The 16,736-nt window shown below is 40.2% G+C and overlaps 1 protein-coding gene across 2 annotated transcripts in view; it reads right to left on the bottom strand.

Annotated features, from left to right (window-relative positions):
• Positions 1–1,042: 1,042 nt before the first annotated feature.
• Positions 1,043–16,736, bottom strand: part of gatad2ab (GATA zinc finger domain containing 2Ab) — a 29,694-nt gene continuing 14,000 nt past the window's right edge. For both annotated transcript variants that reach the window (XM_085149973.1, XM_085149974.1), the window contains exons 2-11: positions 11,696–12,004; positions 6,678–6,801; positions 6,299–6,430; positions 5,582–5,653; positions 4,559–4,675; positions 4,180–4,380; positions 3,767–4,016; positions 3,231–3,637; positions 2,879–3,101; positions 1,043–2,169 (exon numbers count right to left, since the gene is read on the bottom strand). In XM_085149973.1, the coding sequence (XP_085006099.1) occupies positions 2,036–2,169; positions 2,879–3,101; positions 3,231–3,637; positions 3,767–4,016; positions 4,180–4,380; positions 4,559–4,675; positions 5,582–5,653; positions 6,299–6,430; positions 6,678–6,801; positions 11,696–11,991 (1,956 nt within the window). In that variant the 5' untranslated portion in view covers positions 11,992–12,004 and the 3' untranslated portion in view covers positions 1,043–2,035. The remainder of the gene's footprint in view (positions 2,170–2,878; positions 3,102–3,230; positions 3,638–3,766; positions 4,017–4,179; positions 4,381–4,558; positions 4,676–5,581; positions 5,654–6,298; positions 6,431–6,677; positions 6,802–11,695; positions 12,005–16,736) is intronic.

Consider the following 16,736-nt stretch of genomic DNA (forward strand, 5'->3'; position numbering starts at 1 on the left):
AACTTCTGAGCTGAAGAGTATAATATGGACATGAATAAAGGACTCAAATCCTTATGCCATTAAAAAAAAAACACAAAAAAAAAAACCCCATTACATCTGTATTGATGAAATCCAGAGTGAAGCAACAGGCCTGTAAGACTGGGAGTTCTGATTAATGAAGACATAAGAAACTGGATCGTTTCTATGTGAAAAGTGTAAAATAAAAGATAAAGGAAGCTGGAAAAAAAATCACTGCTGGGGTGGTCAGCTTGTCAGATGGCTGTACCACTTCTCATTAAACAAACCTCTGTGATTAAACTTAAGACAACATTTTTACATTTTAATTTAGAGACATTCTTCAAAAGGTGCCCGTAAAATCATTGCTAAGTGGAGACACCTGGACCACCCCAGGGGTTGAAATGAAAGAGGGGGGGGGGAGACAACACATGGTAGTAAAATAACAGAAGTCCACATGCAATGGAAAAATCCCATTTTACATGTAGACATATTGTACTTCACTAGCTTATCCTGTGCTGCTGCAACCTGATAGAAATGCACTATAGCTCATGTGAAAGGCAGAGTTAGCTCAATTCAATGACCTGACAGAAATCACACACACTTTAATGTTAAAGACTAGAAGTTCATGTGATTTGTTGCTATAGGGGTTTTTGCATAACTACATTCTGAATGCTGTCCAGCTTCTCTCGGACCAATCATAGGGTATGTGGGAGCCACTTGACAAACAAGAGAAAACAAATTCTAAGTGAAGATCCTTGCAAACTTAGGGCATATGCATATGTCTTTACTAACCCTATAAATAAATTCAGATAGTTCGTCTATAGAAGGGGGGGGGGGGGAAATGCACCACAACCTATGACTAAAAGCAAAAATAATGTCAAAAATATGACATTCCTTACACCCCCTCAGTTTAGCATGAATTCATGTTTATATTCAGAGAGGGTTCAAATAAACTAGAAACCTTCTAGCAGAAGGGATTCCATTTGGGCTCCACTAGTTCTTTGGAAGGTTTATTTTACAATATTCATTAAGAATATGCCCCATGTTTTTCTTTTTTTTAACGAGTCAGTGAAACCTTAATTTTTATTCTTTCTCTTGATCTTAGAAAAAACAAAGCATTTAAAAGTAGGCTGCAACATGGAACCCAGCAGATGTAAAACCACCTCAACAGTAACATTAGCCTTTAAATTCAGACCTCGACATGAGGCCACTTCCAAAGTATCAGGGAGCACAATATTCCAAACACAGTATATGACTTACAGAAGAAAAGACAAAATCCTAACATTCAGCCATACAAAATAATCCAACACACATCGACTTCTCTATTATACACGCTGTAGGTTTGAGAGAAGAGGCAGTCTGTGTGTAGATAGATTTTTTTTTCCCTCCAGTTTTCTTTTTTTTTCCTTTCTTTTTTTTTTTTACTTTATTCATTTTTGCAAAGCTGAAGCAGTTCTTATTTTGTGGATGGTCCTCAAAGCTCAACTATTCCTGTAATGAGGTCTTCAGTTACGTTCAGTTTGGCCACCACAGCCTCAAGTCTGACTGGTTCAGACTAGACAAGGGCAGGAAGTAAGACGAATCTCTTACGGTGGGTAATAGTATTTATTACTTTTCCTTGCCTAATCCAGAGGCAGAGGAGCTCATGGAATCTCCGGAAACTTCCTCTTGGTGCAACTGGAAGGTTCAACCAATATACAGGGAAGGGGAGAGGCAACATCACTGAAGAAGTCTGTAAAATTGTACACACGTCATCCATATCCCTCTGAAAGAGTACCCATTTTATATTTAACATATTCCTTGTATCTTGAAGCTATCACAGCACAACTCCAATGGGGGAAGGATTCAGAAAAGGAAGAAGGTAGCAGAAGTATATGGTGAAAGGTGTAAGGACACCTCTATCCAACAAGAAGAGGCCAATTCTGCACCGTTTTGGCCAGAGGCCGAATCCATAGAAAGAATTAGAACAATAATGTGAATGGCTGTTATTGATGTTAAGGGAGCTAAATGTTATGGTGTCAAAGGGAGTGGGATTGCATTATTTCCATGCGTTTGCTGCTTGGGAGATGGAGCGGGAGGGAATCATGTCCAGAAGATATTCTCGCTGACGCTCAACTGAAGCGGAGGTCTTATGAGCAGACAAGCTGGGGTTCACGTAGGCCATGGTCACACCTGTCAAGGCACAAATACATAAGTGACAATATAGTGGCTGTTATTAATCATGTCATAATGACTTGGTTTACATGTGTACCAGTATCCTCATTATAAGTTTTGATCAAAATAAAGATGTCTTTTACACAAAATTGAGAAATCCGTTTGTTTTTGTTTTGATATACACGATCACACAAATTGGCTAAATTTACATTCCTTTGCTTAAATTTTAAATTAGTTTGACTCTGCCATTTAAAGACTAGGCTACCGTGCCTTGTATTTTGGCTTATTTTGTGTCTTTTCTTTATTTGAAATACCAAGTATATCAAACCCTTTTACTGTTGAATGACAAAATGTTCTTTCTTAATTAATTATTAATTACTGAGATGCTCAATTTTGTTGCTAACACTAGGTAGTCAGGCAGCAGTGAGAAACTTTGATAAAATGTCTTTTTACATCATATATTTTGGCTCCGATTGAAATTTTCCAGGTAGCACATTTGATATCTTATCGAAATATTGAGGTATCTTATTCTGGAATCAGGAAATGACATTTAGATGAGCAAACACCTGAAAAGAAATGAAAAGGTGATGCCAGAAGGAATGGCACTGAAGAACAAAAAGTAACAGTATAACTCAACCTTACAACAGAGCGATTACTCCAAAGATGAGTAGAATCTAAGAACATTTGAAGTGCATTCTCTACATAACTGTGTCTCCGGTTTATATACCTGCATTGCCACCGGTCTGCTTCCTCCAGGCAGCCACGTTGCCCTGGTTACCACTGCCACCAGCACCAACCTTTGCCCCCTGCTGCAACGAGCGAGCTGCAGCATGCTTACCGGACCTACTACCCAGTGCAGCTGCTGTCACAGCATTCTGCAGCTGGGAGGAGGAGAAAGAGTGGGCCACACCACGAGCGTTAATTGCAGACTGGAGGTGTGACAGATGACCCTGTACAGACACACAAAGAGATCGGAGTTTTGGTGCAGCTGCACTACATTACATTAAACCAACATTGTGGCTGCGGAAAAACATTTTAACCACAAGCCTGGTCGTTCAACAATACAGTCAAATGCTTACCTGCTTAATGCTGGAGTGGTGAGTAGACACAGGTATGTGCTGCATGGCAGCCCTGACCTGCTTATACTGGTGGGAGACCAGCACCTCATTTTTGGACAGTGAGGAGGAGGACAAGGTGGATTTAGAGATTGAGGAAGCAGAGGAGGAAGAAGAGGAGGCTGCCTGCTGGAGGATACGCTGTTCAATCTCCTGCTCCTGTTGGAGTGCTTTGACAAAGGCTGCCTTCAATCGACTGGTGTGCTCGGCCTTTAGGGCCTTTTTCTGATTGGACGACATGCATTGGTCACAGAGGATGGTCCCAGCCTTCTCCTTTCTCCAGCGAGAGGTAAAGTCAGTCTTACACTGGGCACAGGTGTATGGCTCTTTGGGAACGCAGCTGGCCATTGCTGCAGTTGGGCCAAGATTACCTACATGATGGATAACAGACCCATGGTAAACGCAGAGGTTCTTTGGACAAGGTTTCATACTATAACATTCTGCAGGTAGCTCTACTGCTGTTCTGTAACATCTCCAAACAAGTGCAAACATGTACCCACCTCTGCCGTGCATCTCCAGAAGTTTTTGCACCACTTCCTCTAAGCCCAACAAATAAATGAATTCATTATTGGCTGCAGAAGGCAGGAAGTTGAAATCAGGGGCAGGAGGTTTTGGTGGAGGGATCTCGAGCAGCGTCTTCTCCAATTGCTTACGTAGTGCAAGTTTAGCAGCTGCCTGCCGGCTGGCTGGAGAGTCATTGACACTAGAGTTGGGTGAGACTGAAGAGCCCTTTAGGCTGGTTGGAGAAGCCTAGACACCAAAAAGAAGAAGAAAAGAAATCCTGTTACAAATGACTATGAAGACACCATTTTCATATTTAGCAGACCTATGCAATGAAAAGGGTTCCAAAGTTAAATGCCATCTGATCTAGAATTTCTCCATATTCAAATGCAATGACCATGTATTGCCTTACCTGAGGGATGTTGACCATGACATTGCTGTTGGCCACATTAGCCACCCGAATGAGTCCCTGCTGAATGATCCTCTGGCCCTGGACCTGGACATTGGGCACAGAAGCCCTCGGAGCCAGCAAGAGTGGAGGGGGCCCTGAGCCGCTATGGTGCTGCTGTTGCTGACGTAGACTGGCTATCTGCTGGGGAGTCACTGCAATAGGCTGATAGCCACAAACGGACACACAAAAACAGACATTAGAGAGGACAACTATCCACGAAATCATGGAGAGATGCGAGAAGGAAAAAGAAAATATATATATCAACCAAGAACCTTAAAGTTAGTTGACAGAAGAATAAATAAAAAAAAATTAAGGTTCTATATACTTCCAAAACACTAACCTGGGCTCCTCTGACCAGGGGGGGCATGACACTCTGAGAGTTGTGTTTGGACGGGATGTGTTGGCCACCCCGCACCAAGGGAGGGGGAATCACTGTGCCTGAGCTGCGACCCGTCACCTGTAAAGTAAAAACAAATTGATCAAAACTGAACGGCCTTCCTCCACACAAGTAGTAAACTGTCTGCCGTGTGTGTTATGTCTCATCCCTGCTATAATATTCTGTAGTTTTACATGCAATTACACAATAGCAAGACAAAGTTTGTCAACTAACAACTCTGGTCTGATCATCTATATTACAATAACAGCCAAATACAATGTGAATAAACAAACAGCACATGAACTGTTGTACAGAGTAGGTGAACTCTTAAATTTAGTAATTCAAAGAACTAGATTATCCCGCACCATAACTTGTGTGCTTTCTTGTCTTGATATGTCATCCAACCTCTCCAAACCTCTCATCTGCCCAAAGAACGCAGTCCCAAGAGTGTTTTATAATGAACTTAAGACATGTCTCAGCAGTTACGTTCTTTCATATTTGCATGCTGTGGTCTTGGTGGAATAATAGCACAATGACTACCAAGACCTGAACTTTCAACAACTGTAGAAAGTTTTTCTCATTGTGAATAGATGGATGCCCAAGTCGTGAAAAAATATTTTGAGCCTCAGATTCATGTATCTCACCAACTGGCTGGACTGTAAGTCGATACTCAGTGAGTTTGATGACAATGAAAAGAGAACTTGTTTGTAATTCATTTTTATTCAAACTGTGTTTCTCAAACTGTGACTTAGTTAATGACAAGACCACATAATTAGAGCAGTCAATGCAGAATTTCTGGTTTTTCCAAGTGGTTCACAAACAACTAGTGCAACTGTAGACTCTGCAATACAAGTTAAATGGTAAATGGTCTGTATTTGTATAGCGCTTTACTTGGTCTTAAGAACCCCAAAGCGCTTTACACTATACACAATCATCCACCCATTCACACACACATTCACAAGTTCGGATGAATAAGTGAGTAGCTACCTGAAGGGATCCTTTGCTTGATGTAATACTACCTCTCACCAAAGGGGGAGGAGTAGCCACAGAGCCAGTAGCCTGAACATTAAGGAAACAGCATTACAAAACATAATATTTTAGTACAAACATTACATCATATCTAAAACAGACATTTATAGCCCTTCTTCACTAGTACCTAACTCAGGTCACCTCGGCATTACTCCGTTTTTAGGGTTTTCCATCAGGTGGTAGTACCTGGTACTCTTTTAGTACCTACTCAGGCAGGGTTCCAAGTGATCGGAGGCCATCCGAAAATGTGATGTCAACAGACTGCATGCCATCGATTGGCTAGTCAGTGGTGTTACGCAATTACTGATGAGTGTCTCCTTCACAAAAATCAAAACCACCCTTTTCTAAACCTGGTATCGAGGTAAATGGCAACACAAAAAAAACAGTGTGGTCCCTAACAAAAAGCCATACACTGAGCAGCCATATACCATAGCCTCGATGTCCTTTTTTGTGGAGGACCTCACAGGACTTTCAGCCGCACTGTTATAACAACCCTATGCTCATTAGGTGGTAGATCATTGTAAAGGAAAATGACTGAAACACAGTTATGTAGGTACTAGTGGAAAAGGGCTATCAGAAGAATGGGACTTGTCTGATAAGAATTACTTGTACCTACTGGCTCATACAAAAATAACACAGATAAAACTACAAAAAAAATGTTAAAGGTCTTGTTACCTTCTGTACTGTGCTCTCCTTTTGGATCTGGCTCTGTCGTAGTTTCTTCAGCAACACTAGTTTGGCCTCTTGGAGTCTTAGTTCCTCCTTGAGCTGTTTGATGATGCGCTCCCTTTCCTCAGGTGAACTCTTCTATAAAATGCCATTGAAGATAATGAGAAATCAATTATAAGGCTGGGACTTTCCACAACAGATTAATTGGTCCAACTCAACACATTAGATGACTGAAATAAAAGCACATAGAATGTGTCAAAAAAAATTGCTGCATCTCTTTAAGTGATACATTTTTCTATCGTTTTTCGGACAAAGTTGGAAAATGGAGTTTCAAATCAGTAAACAGAAAGGAATCGTTACCGATGAATAAATTATTTTTTCCTACCATAAGTTTATCTGTGTCAGTCTTTGAGAAGCAGTGGCCATTCATGAGAGGACTGGATGGCTCATTGTCCGATAACACAATCACATCATCTGGCGAGGGCGGCTGTCGCTCTTTCTTAATGTCGCTGAGGAGAGAAATATTGAAAGATCATTTAATAAGAGGCCGCTTTGTATTATACTTTAATACACTTTAGTGTTAAAAAAAACTGCAGTTACAATGTAGTTTTGTCTTTCATCCAGTAGATGGTAGTATTCAATTATAATTTTACCTTCCTTGTTGTAGTGTGAATGTGTGCTAGGACACACAAGAAGGAAAGAAGCAAGAGATCAATAATGGAGTAATGGCGGCAGGGGAAGAAAGCAACAACCCATTATCTCTGAAGAAAGGTAAAATCGACAGTCCTTCTGAACGCTCCCGTCCAACAGCAAGATTGCACCCAAACAACACAAAGGCCAAATTAAATGCATTTATTTTTTTGTTTTTAAATTGAAGAAAAGGCTGAAGACTTTTGATGAAATGTTAAGTAGCTTTTCCTGAGCACCAGGGAGAACAAAGGCGACTAGCGGAAAGCTTCATTTGCATGAGTCTGCAGAAGGGTGGAGATAAGAAGTTGGGGGTTGTTGTAATTTAACAGCTCATGGACCATGGCAGAAGAATAAATCTGCCTCTGTCACGGTGGGGAGCCTGTCAGGTACTAAAAGACTCAGTGGAACTAAGGGAGGATGGGCTGTGATATGACACTGTGTGAGGGGTAGTGGTTAGTGCCATACTGTGGAGTTATGCATGTACACATGCAGTGTAGTTATGTAATTGTTCAATTGCTGTCAAGCTGGAGGCTTCAGGGCTTCAAGCGCAGACCCAGTTTGCCACTCAGACAAGGCCTCACCCCTCCCCTACCTCTGTGGCGAGGCCTGTGGCCTAGCCAGATCGGCACAGCCTGGGCCTCAGCTCTCCCCTCCCTCCCAGCTGCCGACATCAGAGTCACAAGCTGAGCAGAGCGGCGGTCTGCTGGAGACACTGGAGAGGGTGACAGTGAGGGGGAGGGGAATATACATGGCCAGGAGCCAACCTATTGTGTACACTCTCTCTTACTCGGTTACTTCTTCACACACCCCTCCCCCATCCTTACTTACTTCTTCATCTTTTATACTCCAACTCACTGACTCAGACCTTCACATTTTTCTCTTCCTTTTGTTCACTTCTGTCTCCAGACACGTTTCTGTGCCATCTACTCCTCCTTCACAGCAGCTGCCCTGACAACAACCCTCAGCAGATATTGCACGATCAGTTCAATAAGGCAAGCAATAACCATGTTGTTTATGGGGCAATCATTTCCTTAGACTAAGCAATCACAACACAAATCCCAACAAACACTTGGTGTCATTAAAAAAAAAAAAAAAGGGAGGGGGGGGAAAGAAAATTCAGTGCTGCCGAGAACATGAACCCTCCTAAAAGAGTACTTTCCTGACAGGATTTATTAAAATCTGGTTTGAAAAGAATAAAAAAAAACATACAAGTTTTAGAAAATGCTATTCCAAGAAAGATTACCCTTCCTAAGCACAGCTAAGGATTTTCTCCCCATAGGTTTACTTGTCTTTTTATACAACATGATTAAAAACAGCACAACACATAACTAGGCACTAGAGGAGAGGTGGGAGCTTCATCCTCTCAAACAAAAGCTTAATGGCAACCCAGCTCCTTGACTGACTTAGTCGCTCTGCCAAATGACACAGAGCACCAACCACTGCAAGCTAGTAACTATTGAGAACAGCTTACACAAGCATCACAACACACACCAACTTGGTTATGTAATGTCCAGGGTTTCTGCAATGCTCGGCTTCCCCAGTCGTAGATTCACACTGAACCTACTGTAGGACTGCTGAATAAGTCATTATGAGGTGCAGTGAATTCTCATTCAGAACGCAATGCAATACTGCCAAGTGCCATTTCAGACTACGCACGACTCTCGTAAGGTAACGAAATTCCATGGCTAATTACAATAGCAAATAGAACAACGTGCACAAATATTGGCATATAGTTATAATGTACACGAAGCATTAACATGCATGCAAACTACTTGAGTAATGCCTCACCTTAGGGCAGAGGTCGACAACCTGCCCTTGCGAGGCATGGGTTAGAATTAGAGTTAACTGTGAAAATTTATATGAATTAATTTATCCTCTCCCAATTACTGCTATCCACCCATCACTCACATGTGCTGCTCTTTTTTTTCCTCTGATTGTTTGGTAGGAGATGCTAAAATGTCTTTTGATGTCGAAGGCTGCCGATGCCTGCTTTAGGGACAAACTTGTGAAACTGCAAAGTTGAACACACCAAGCAAAAACTTGGTCGAAAGGTCTGCAAAAGCTTTAAGGCTATAAAGTAAAGTTATAAAATTTCTGGTTGCTATCAAAGCCTGCTTCTGTATTAAAAAAATACTAAAAAATAACAAAAAAAAAAACCCAACCAAGACGAGTTGGTATGGTATGAAAATGACAAAAAAAAAAAAAAAAAAAACATGCTATAAAAGCACCCTAAAGATCTGGATGTTCATCAATGGGGGAAAAAAAACAAAAAACAAAAAACCACAAAACCCAAGCTTCCCCCAAAACAGAAGTCTCTATGAGCTGCTAAAATTTGGCTTCACATGTCCTTGCTAAGTAAAACACTGAATAAGAATGGTGTTAATGGAAGGACGGCGCAAAGGAAGTCTGTGCTCTCCAAAAAAACTACATTGTTGTACGTCTCAAGTTAACTTCAAAAGGCAATGATGTGACTCGATCAACAAGGGCATGGTACACCAAAATCAGCAACTTGTTCTGACTATTAAAAATGTGAAAGGATCAAACGTTGAGGCTGAACTTCTACTTCTGGGCCTGGATGCCCTTCAGTTCTTTAGGGAACAATGAATTCAACTGAATCAAGAAAGTTTAGCGCATTTCAGGGGAGCATTTAATGATGTGAAGCTTAAGAAAGGAGCTGGATGATGGTCATGATAAGAAAACCAGTGTTTTTGAACTGTCCAAGTTAAGAGTTCCAACACCGACCTAAAGACTACACTAGGTTGTGGATGTGGTCAGCTGACAGATGCCCTGAACAAGTGGTGCTGAAGGAGCTTGAAAAATGCATGTGTAGCCAGTTCATTATAGTGTATCATGTGAATGAGTCTGCAAAATCATCCCCCCCCCCCCCCCCCCCCCCCAAAAAAAAAACACAAAAACAAATATTGGACAGCACAGACATCTAACTGGGGCCTCTCAGTTTATCTAATTTATGCTGCTCAAACCCCAGCAAGTAATCACACACTTGCAAATGTGGAAACTGTAACAACGTCTTAACTGAGCTGTTGCACTATGGCATAAAAATGGGTTATTGATACATTTGTTTATGAACTGAAACAGTGTTTTGTAGTAGCAGGAACAATACAAAGTACTCATTGTTGTGTAAGACTCCTGAGCATCTACTGATAACATCTCAGAAGCTCACTAAATTTAAGAGCTCCCTTGATTTTTCCAGCCTGCACTGTGAATGATGACTCAGTGTTTTCAATAAAGATCATTTTTTTCCAAAGTCTAGTCAAGTTTTGTTTCTCAATAGTTGTGACGTAGATGAGGCTCAGACCATATTTTATGAGTAATCGACTCAGAAATCCTGGTCATTTCAAAGGGTTCATAACTTATTTTTTTTCCAACTGAATACGTGCACACTTCCAAGATGTCCAGCTCAGTTCAGTTACTATATTTTTCTCTGGCGAAGAAAGATGTGGTTTGCATTCCATTTCAGTAATAGTTTTACAAAGCTTGCCAAGACGCACCAAGTCCTCTATATAGTACAACAATAAAATCATCGTTATGCGGCGAGTATGCACAACGCATGCTGAGAGTTAAACGGGGGCCAAAGGTGACGCCTGTGTGTCGTTATGATGCACCACAGACAGAGCCAGCAAACTTTCAGCATAATCACAACCCTGTTCCACTTTAACTGCCATCAGATCAGTGTGTGTATTTATCGCTCTACCAAACACGCATCACATGACATCAGGCATTTCTCTGAGTAGTCATGTGACACACCCACTACCCCTCCTGGCCCCTCCTTCCTCCAACTGCTCCTTCCAACGTGGAAACCATGGCAACGGCCAGTTAGAACCAGTTTGTGACACATAGCCTTCATTTTGTGTGAAGTGTGAGGCAGAGTTCAGGTGCTGCTGTGGGAGAAAATGGAGCCCAGGCCTCAGGAGCCTCAAAGTTTTCAAAATGGGGGCAGGCTGCCGACAACCACACAGCGACTTCCTGTATGACTCCTGTCAGACCACTTGCTGGTGCAAAGAAACGAGAAACTCCAATCGACACGTCTCGGCACAAAACCTTGCGTTGTGCATGAAAGCATGAACTTCAGGGCCTACAATACATAAATAACTCTTGAGAAGTTTTCAAACAATCTTGCACACAAAAATGTGGATGAGTACTCCAACTCAACTGTCCTTTTAACCCATTTGATGATTGAGTAATAGTTCAACACAATCAAATGGAAACAGAAAAAATTTTGCATTTTGATAATTAGGGTCTATTTTATGAAAGTGCAAATATGTGAAAATTGTTTTCTTTGGAGACAGCTGGCTGACTATGCAAAACTCAAGACCCAGCGTACACGCAAGTCATAAACACTTACCGGTACCAGTGGGCGATAATTATTTAGTCAAATCAGTTTATCAGTTTTGCACTGACTAAAATGTTCAGCATTAAAGTAATAAAGTTAAAAAACATTAAAATTTAACTGTCATTACAGATTAGTTCATTTTTAGTTTAGAAAGACGAATATAAATCACACCTGTTATGAGTTAAATTGAAGCTAAACATCTGTATTGCTCCATTTTAAATACTTTACTTTTTAATCACAAACTAATGTCTGCAACAGCACAATGTGAACTAAACATACATTCCCTGTAGCCAACAAACTCCTACGCCCCTACATTAGCACTGTTAATATTACTTCTTTTCTGATCTTTTTACTTTTCTCACCTTTTGGATGTGCTCATGTCAACAGGCTCATCTCCAGTTTGCACCTCCACCTTAATGGTCGCTTTCACTTCACCGGCCTTCAGGATGCTAGCTGCTACCTTAGCAGCCTGCTCACTCTTGAGCTTGACACTCTCGGTTCCAGATCCCACAAGGGCCAGAGGGGTCCCAGCTGCATCGCTCTTCTCCAGTTTAACACGTTTACTGTCCATGTCCCCCAGGGACCCAGCAAGAGCTGCATGGTCCCTCTCTAGAGCCCGCTTCTGGCTGCGTGTTTGACGCACTGCGTCCTCTGACATGGCTGCTCTCACCCTGGAGAGAAAGACATAAAGGAAAATGTTACAAAATGAAGTTAACTATATTTTTTTTTTAAAGAAAAAAAAAAAAATTTGGTTGTGGAAAAAAAATGTAGTCATCAAACACATTAAGGTGCACTCTTACTGTAGGGCTAAGGTTCACAGATTTGGGGGCAAGCCCCAGCAGACTGGTGAGGGATATTAAGCAAATCTAAGCTGAATAATTGTGGGGTTTAAACAAAATTATTTTGCCATTGAAACAAACAAACTTGCCAATGCTACTGTGCACAGTTAATTTAAATCCAACATGATCTTTCCCCAATGCTGTATGGGGCCTGGATGTTTTTTTCCTCATGCAAGAAAATGCTTGAGAACGACTAAACGTCATCTGTGGAAGTTCTCAGTCATCTAGGTCATAGTAGTTTAAAGTGCTTCAGTTGAGGGCAGCTGTGAAGAAAGCTTTTAAACAAAAGGCAAAATGTCTTCAAAAACCTAAAAGAAGTTCAGTTGCCTTCGACTCGAGCACTCCATTCAACCTCTATTCTAGGGTATTTTCTATAGTTCAGCATTACTACGAGAATTAGAGAAACTGGTATACTGGTGGTAAATATGTTGTATGATTTGCCAATACCACATAACACACTGTATCAGCGAGGCTGCTTAATCCTACTACATACATTTTTATGACTCAAGCCTTCTTGTGGGCCACCTTCATAATTTTCCTAATAATCCACAAAACAAAGTAATATTTTATTCCTGTTTTAATCTCTATTCCCAGAGACCAGTGAATAATGCACTTGAGCACTCTATCAAGTGGGGGCTGATTGTTCAAATGTGCTAATTCAAATCTGATTTTGGAATTTGAGACAAAGAAATGGTGGTATGCATCTCAAAGTAAACTACTGGTCAACATCTCAAGATACCTAAGCTGGGCAAAACTAGATAGCAGATCTTGGAAGCAGCCTTTGTCTTAAAGCAAAAGAACGAGAGAAGAGTGGGGGAGGTAGTTTAATCGAATAATCTAACATGAACCCAAATTAACAGTCAGGGTAGGATGCCAATCAAGTTTAATCAAGTTAATTTGTTTGAAGATTTTAAGCAATAAATCACATTTTATTCCACTCACTCCTATACCATGAAATATAAGCAAGAAATATGTCAATATAAGTTGTAGAAGTATGCTATAAAAAGAACACACCTTTAAATGGATTTTTTAGTCTATAAAACGTAGAGTTTAAAAATGATAACAATGTAATATTAATATCTAATACAGGCATCTCCTTTCCTACTGCCAGTGTCCCAGATGCTGACCTTAATCTCATTCAGTACAGTTGCAGCAGACGATGAGAGACCCACTTAGGTTTCTGAGAAAAAGCCATTACACAGCAGAAAAATAATACCAACACTGTGCAACGCTGACACCAACCACACCAATGTAGGCCACGTATTCATTATGCACTTTGTGCTTATAAACATTTTCTCTCATGTATCCAAAGTTTCAAATATGACAGACTGAACTGTCCTGAGACCAAAATCATGAAAATGCCTATTGCATATCTAATGACACGCTTAGACTAACCACTAACTGTATCCCAGGATTGTTTGAAAGACAAAAAATGTTAGAATTTATAAACCAGACTAAAACTCGTTTATGCTTGACAAGAGATGCAGGTTTAATCTCAAGACAAAACAGTAGAATAAAGCAAGGGAGATTGTTGGCTATATGCACATCCTGCACAGGAAACAAGGCAGTAGACGAGGAGAAGAAAATGCTTGAGCCGCAATGCTTTGGGGCTCATCAGCTGATGATGAGCAAACATGGTTCACTTATGTGTCAGTTAAGAAAAAAAAAACTAAATAGTTAAAATTTAGTACCTTAATGTCTTAAGCCAACAGAGAAGGAGGAAAAAAATTGACCTGCCATTGCAAAATGATATTATTCAAACAACTACTGAAAAAGCAGTACATAAAATTAAATATCTTCTGATTTGTCCCAGTGAACACCCATGGTCATCCGCTGTCACTGTATGTTACACAATCAGAGCATACGTCACCTACATTCCCTTGTTTAGTTTAGATCTAAATGCTCTCTTATCAAACTGGGGCTAATAGGATGTGTGGTTATTTTAGAACTGGTACTCAATCCCTTTTAACGTTCAGAACTATTTATACTAGTTCTACATTTTTAAGGTATAAACAGTTAGGCTGTCCAGTTCTTTGGGTTCTTTAACCATGCTGGCTCACTCACAGGATGATCACACCCCAAATTAATTCTCACACATTTATTGAATAGGTCACATTCGTTTATTAAGTTACTATGCATTATACTAACACACAGCATAAAAGTTAACTGGGTGCATCATTTATATTTAACCACAGGGCATCTTATTTGTTAGTCACACATGTCTGCGACATGTCATAATTTGTATTGTAACAAAGTCTTATGTCTCCATGTAAACTCAGGTATTAACTTGCTCCCAGCTTATGAGATGTGCACTGTGCTATGTTTGTTGATAAACACTGATATTCCAATGACAGAAAAAACCTATAAACTTATAATATAATATCTGATTGCTTAGCTGATATTTGACCATTAAATGAGAATCTTATCATTTAATGGTTGTCTTATCTGCTGAAAGATTTTGGTTGTTGTCCTCTACCCATATTGGACCATTTAATAACAAATCCACATGATTTTTTTTAAGTTACAACTGAATTGCTATGTACAGTAGGACTGTGCCACACATCATCTGTGACAATGCCAGTGTAATTTTTTTTTTATTTATTTTAAAAACACAAAAAAGGTCATATCACAATATCACTGCTATAGCATGCACTCCCTAGCGCATACAATGACAAGACAAGCCTGGGCATGTCTAAGGGAGCAACAAGAGCAAAGGCTGAGTGTCAGCCTCCTAAAACAATTAACAACTTCAGTAAAGGACAACTTTAACAATATTTTCGAAATACGCAAGAAAACTGCTCCTGCTAAAGGTGAAAACAGCAAATTTGTTTTGCCATCAAATACAAATGGGCTAGAAAAGAGGAGATGTTGGCAGCTGGCAATGTGCAACCCAAATGTAAACAAACAACTCTACCACGCATTGTTGGAGCACTCACTAGCTACACTCCATATAAGAGGAAGAGCTAACGGTGAATGGAAATTACCGACATGGTCATGTGGTGGAAAAGCAGCACTTTACGCATATGACTAAAACACTTGATCCAAGTTACAAAATCCCAGTCAGAAAATACTTTTCAGTTTATGTGAGAATATAGTGGAGCTTTACTTTACTGTTAAACTAAAGTGTTCAACAGTTATTTTGTGCTTTTCCTTAAAATCTAGAGGGAATACACTACTTTGGGTCACTACTATTGCACTCTATGACCCCTTTTCCATTAGTACCTACTCGGATCGACTCGCCACGGTTTTCAAGTGGGTCATAGTACCTGGTACTAAAATAGTACCTGCTTGACTGGGGTTCCAAAGCGATCTGAGCAGGTACTAAAATGTGACGTCCTCCATGCCACCGACTGGCTGATGCGGTGGCATCACTTGATGAGTCATCAGAGGGTTTCGTTCACGAAAATCAAAACTGACATTTTTGAAACTCAGCAACAAGGGAAATGGCTACAAAAAACAATGCTGTGGTCTTAGAGTATGACAAAAAGCCACAGACTGAGCTGCGGGTATATTATCGATTCGATGTCCACCTTTGTAGCATTCGTGTCGCATACCAATTATGTCACAGAACACTCGACCACGCTGATTTAACGAAGACCACGCAAATTGGGTGGTAGTCAACTGTAATGGAAAATCAGTCGATCAGAGGCGAGTAATGGCTGCTGCTGGGACCTTCCAGTAGATTCACACTTCAAATTAACAAGTGAGTTATCAATGACAGCAGCGCAAGGATGGAAAATGCACTTCATGGTGCCTGCAAGCATCAATGCCCACCCGATATCATCAGAAATGTAAACACGTTTTCTTGAAATACTGTGATATAATTTTGACAGTATATCACATTCCCCCAATGTACATTATTTGTAACACAGTAGCGTCTTATTTTATTTATCTGGGGCATCTACTTTGACACAACTTCACTTGCATGACTGATCTTTTTTTTTTTAGTTAAATCTCTACGACCTGACGCATCACTCTAATGAGGCAAATAGACCCAAGCTACACGAGCAAAATGCAGCATGCTGCCTACCAGAGCCACTCACCCTAGATATGGAGGTTTAGGGTTTGTTTTTTTCCTGCAATTTTTTGAACTGTTATCTGCATTACTTAAGTAATATCACATTATATTGCATAGATATTCTTCCTAACCATGCCATTGCCTGTAATTCACTAATAATATTTTATATATTTTTTCCCTACTACATGCTACATTGTTAGAACAAAAGGAAAATAAAGTAACAAAGAGGAATTCCACAAAAAACACTATAATGTATACAAACATCTCTTTATGAATATTCCAGCTATAAAACATAACACTTAAAGAACTGCACTGTGAGGTGGAAATATGAAACTGCTTTTCAGCAATTTCTACAAAGCACTTTTCCCCAAGACTGCAGTTTGCTCCAACAATTAATCTCTGTAAATTTGGCTCACATTTAATTTTAAGACAAAGGCATCCCTGACTCTTTGCAAGACGTTGAGCTGGGATGTTAGCAAAGAGTACGCCAAAAAAAATTAAAAGCAAAATAAAAATACATACAGTGCAGTTAAAAATTAAGGTTTG

This window comes from Neolamprologus multifasciatus, chromosome 23 (genome assembly GCF_963576455.1).
Source record: "Neolamprologus multifasciatus chromosome 23, fNeoMul1.2, whole genome shotgun sequence".
NCBI classification, from domain to species: domain Eukaryota; kingdom Metazoa; phylum Chordata; class Actinopteri; order Cichliformes; family Cichlidae; genus Neolamprologus; species Neolamprologus multifasciatus.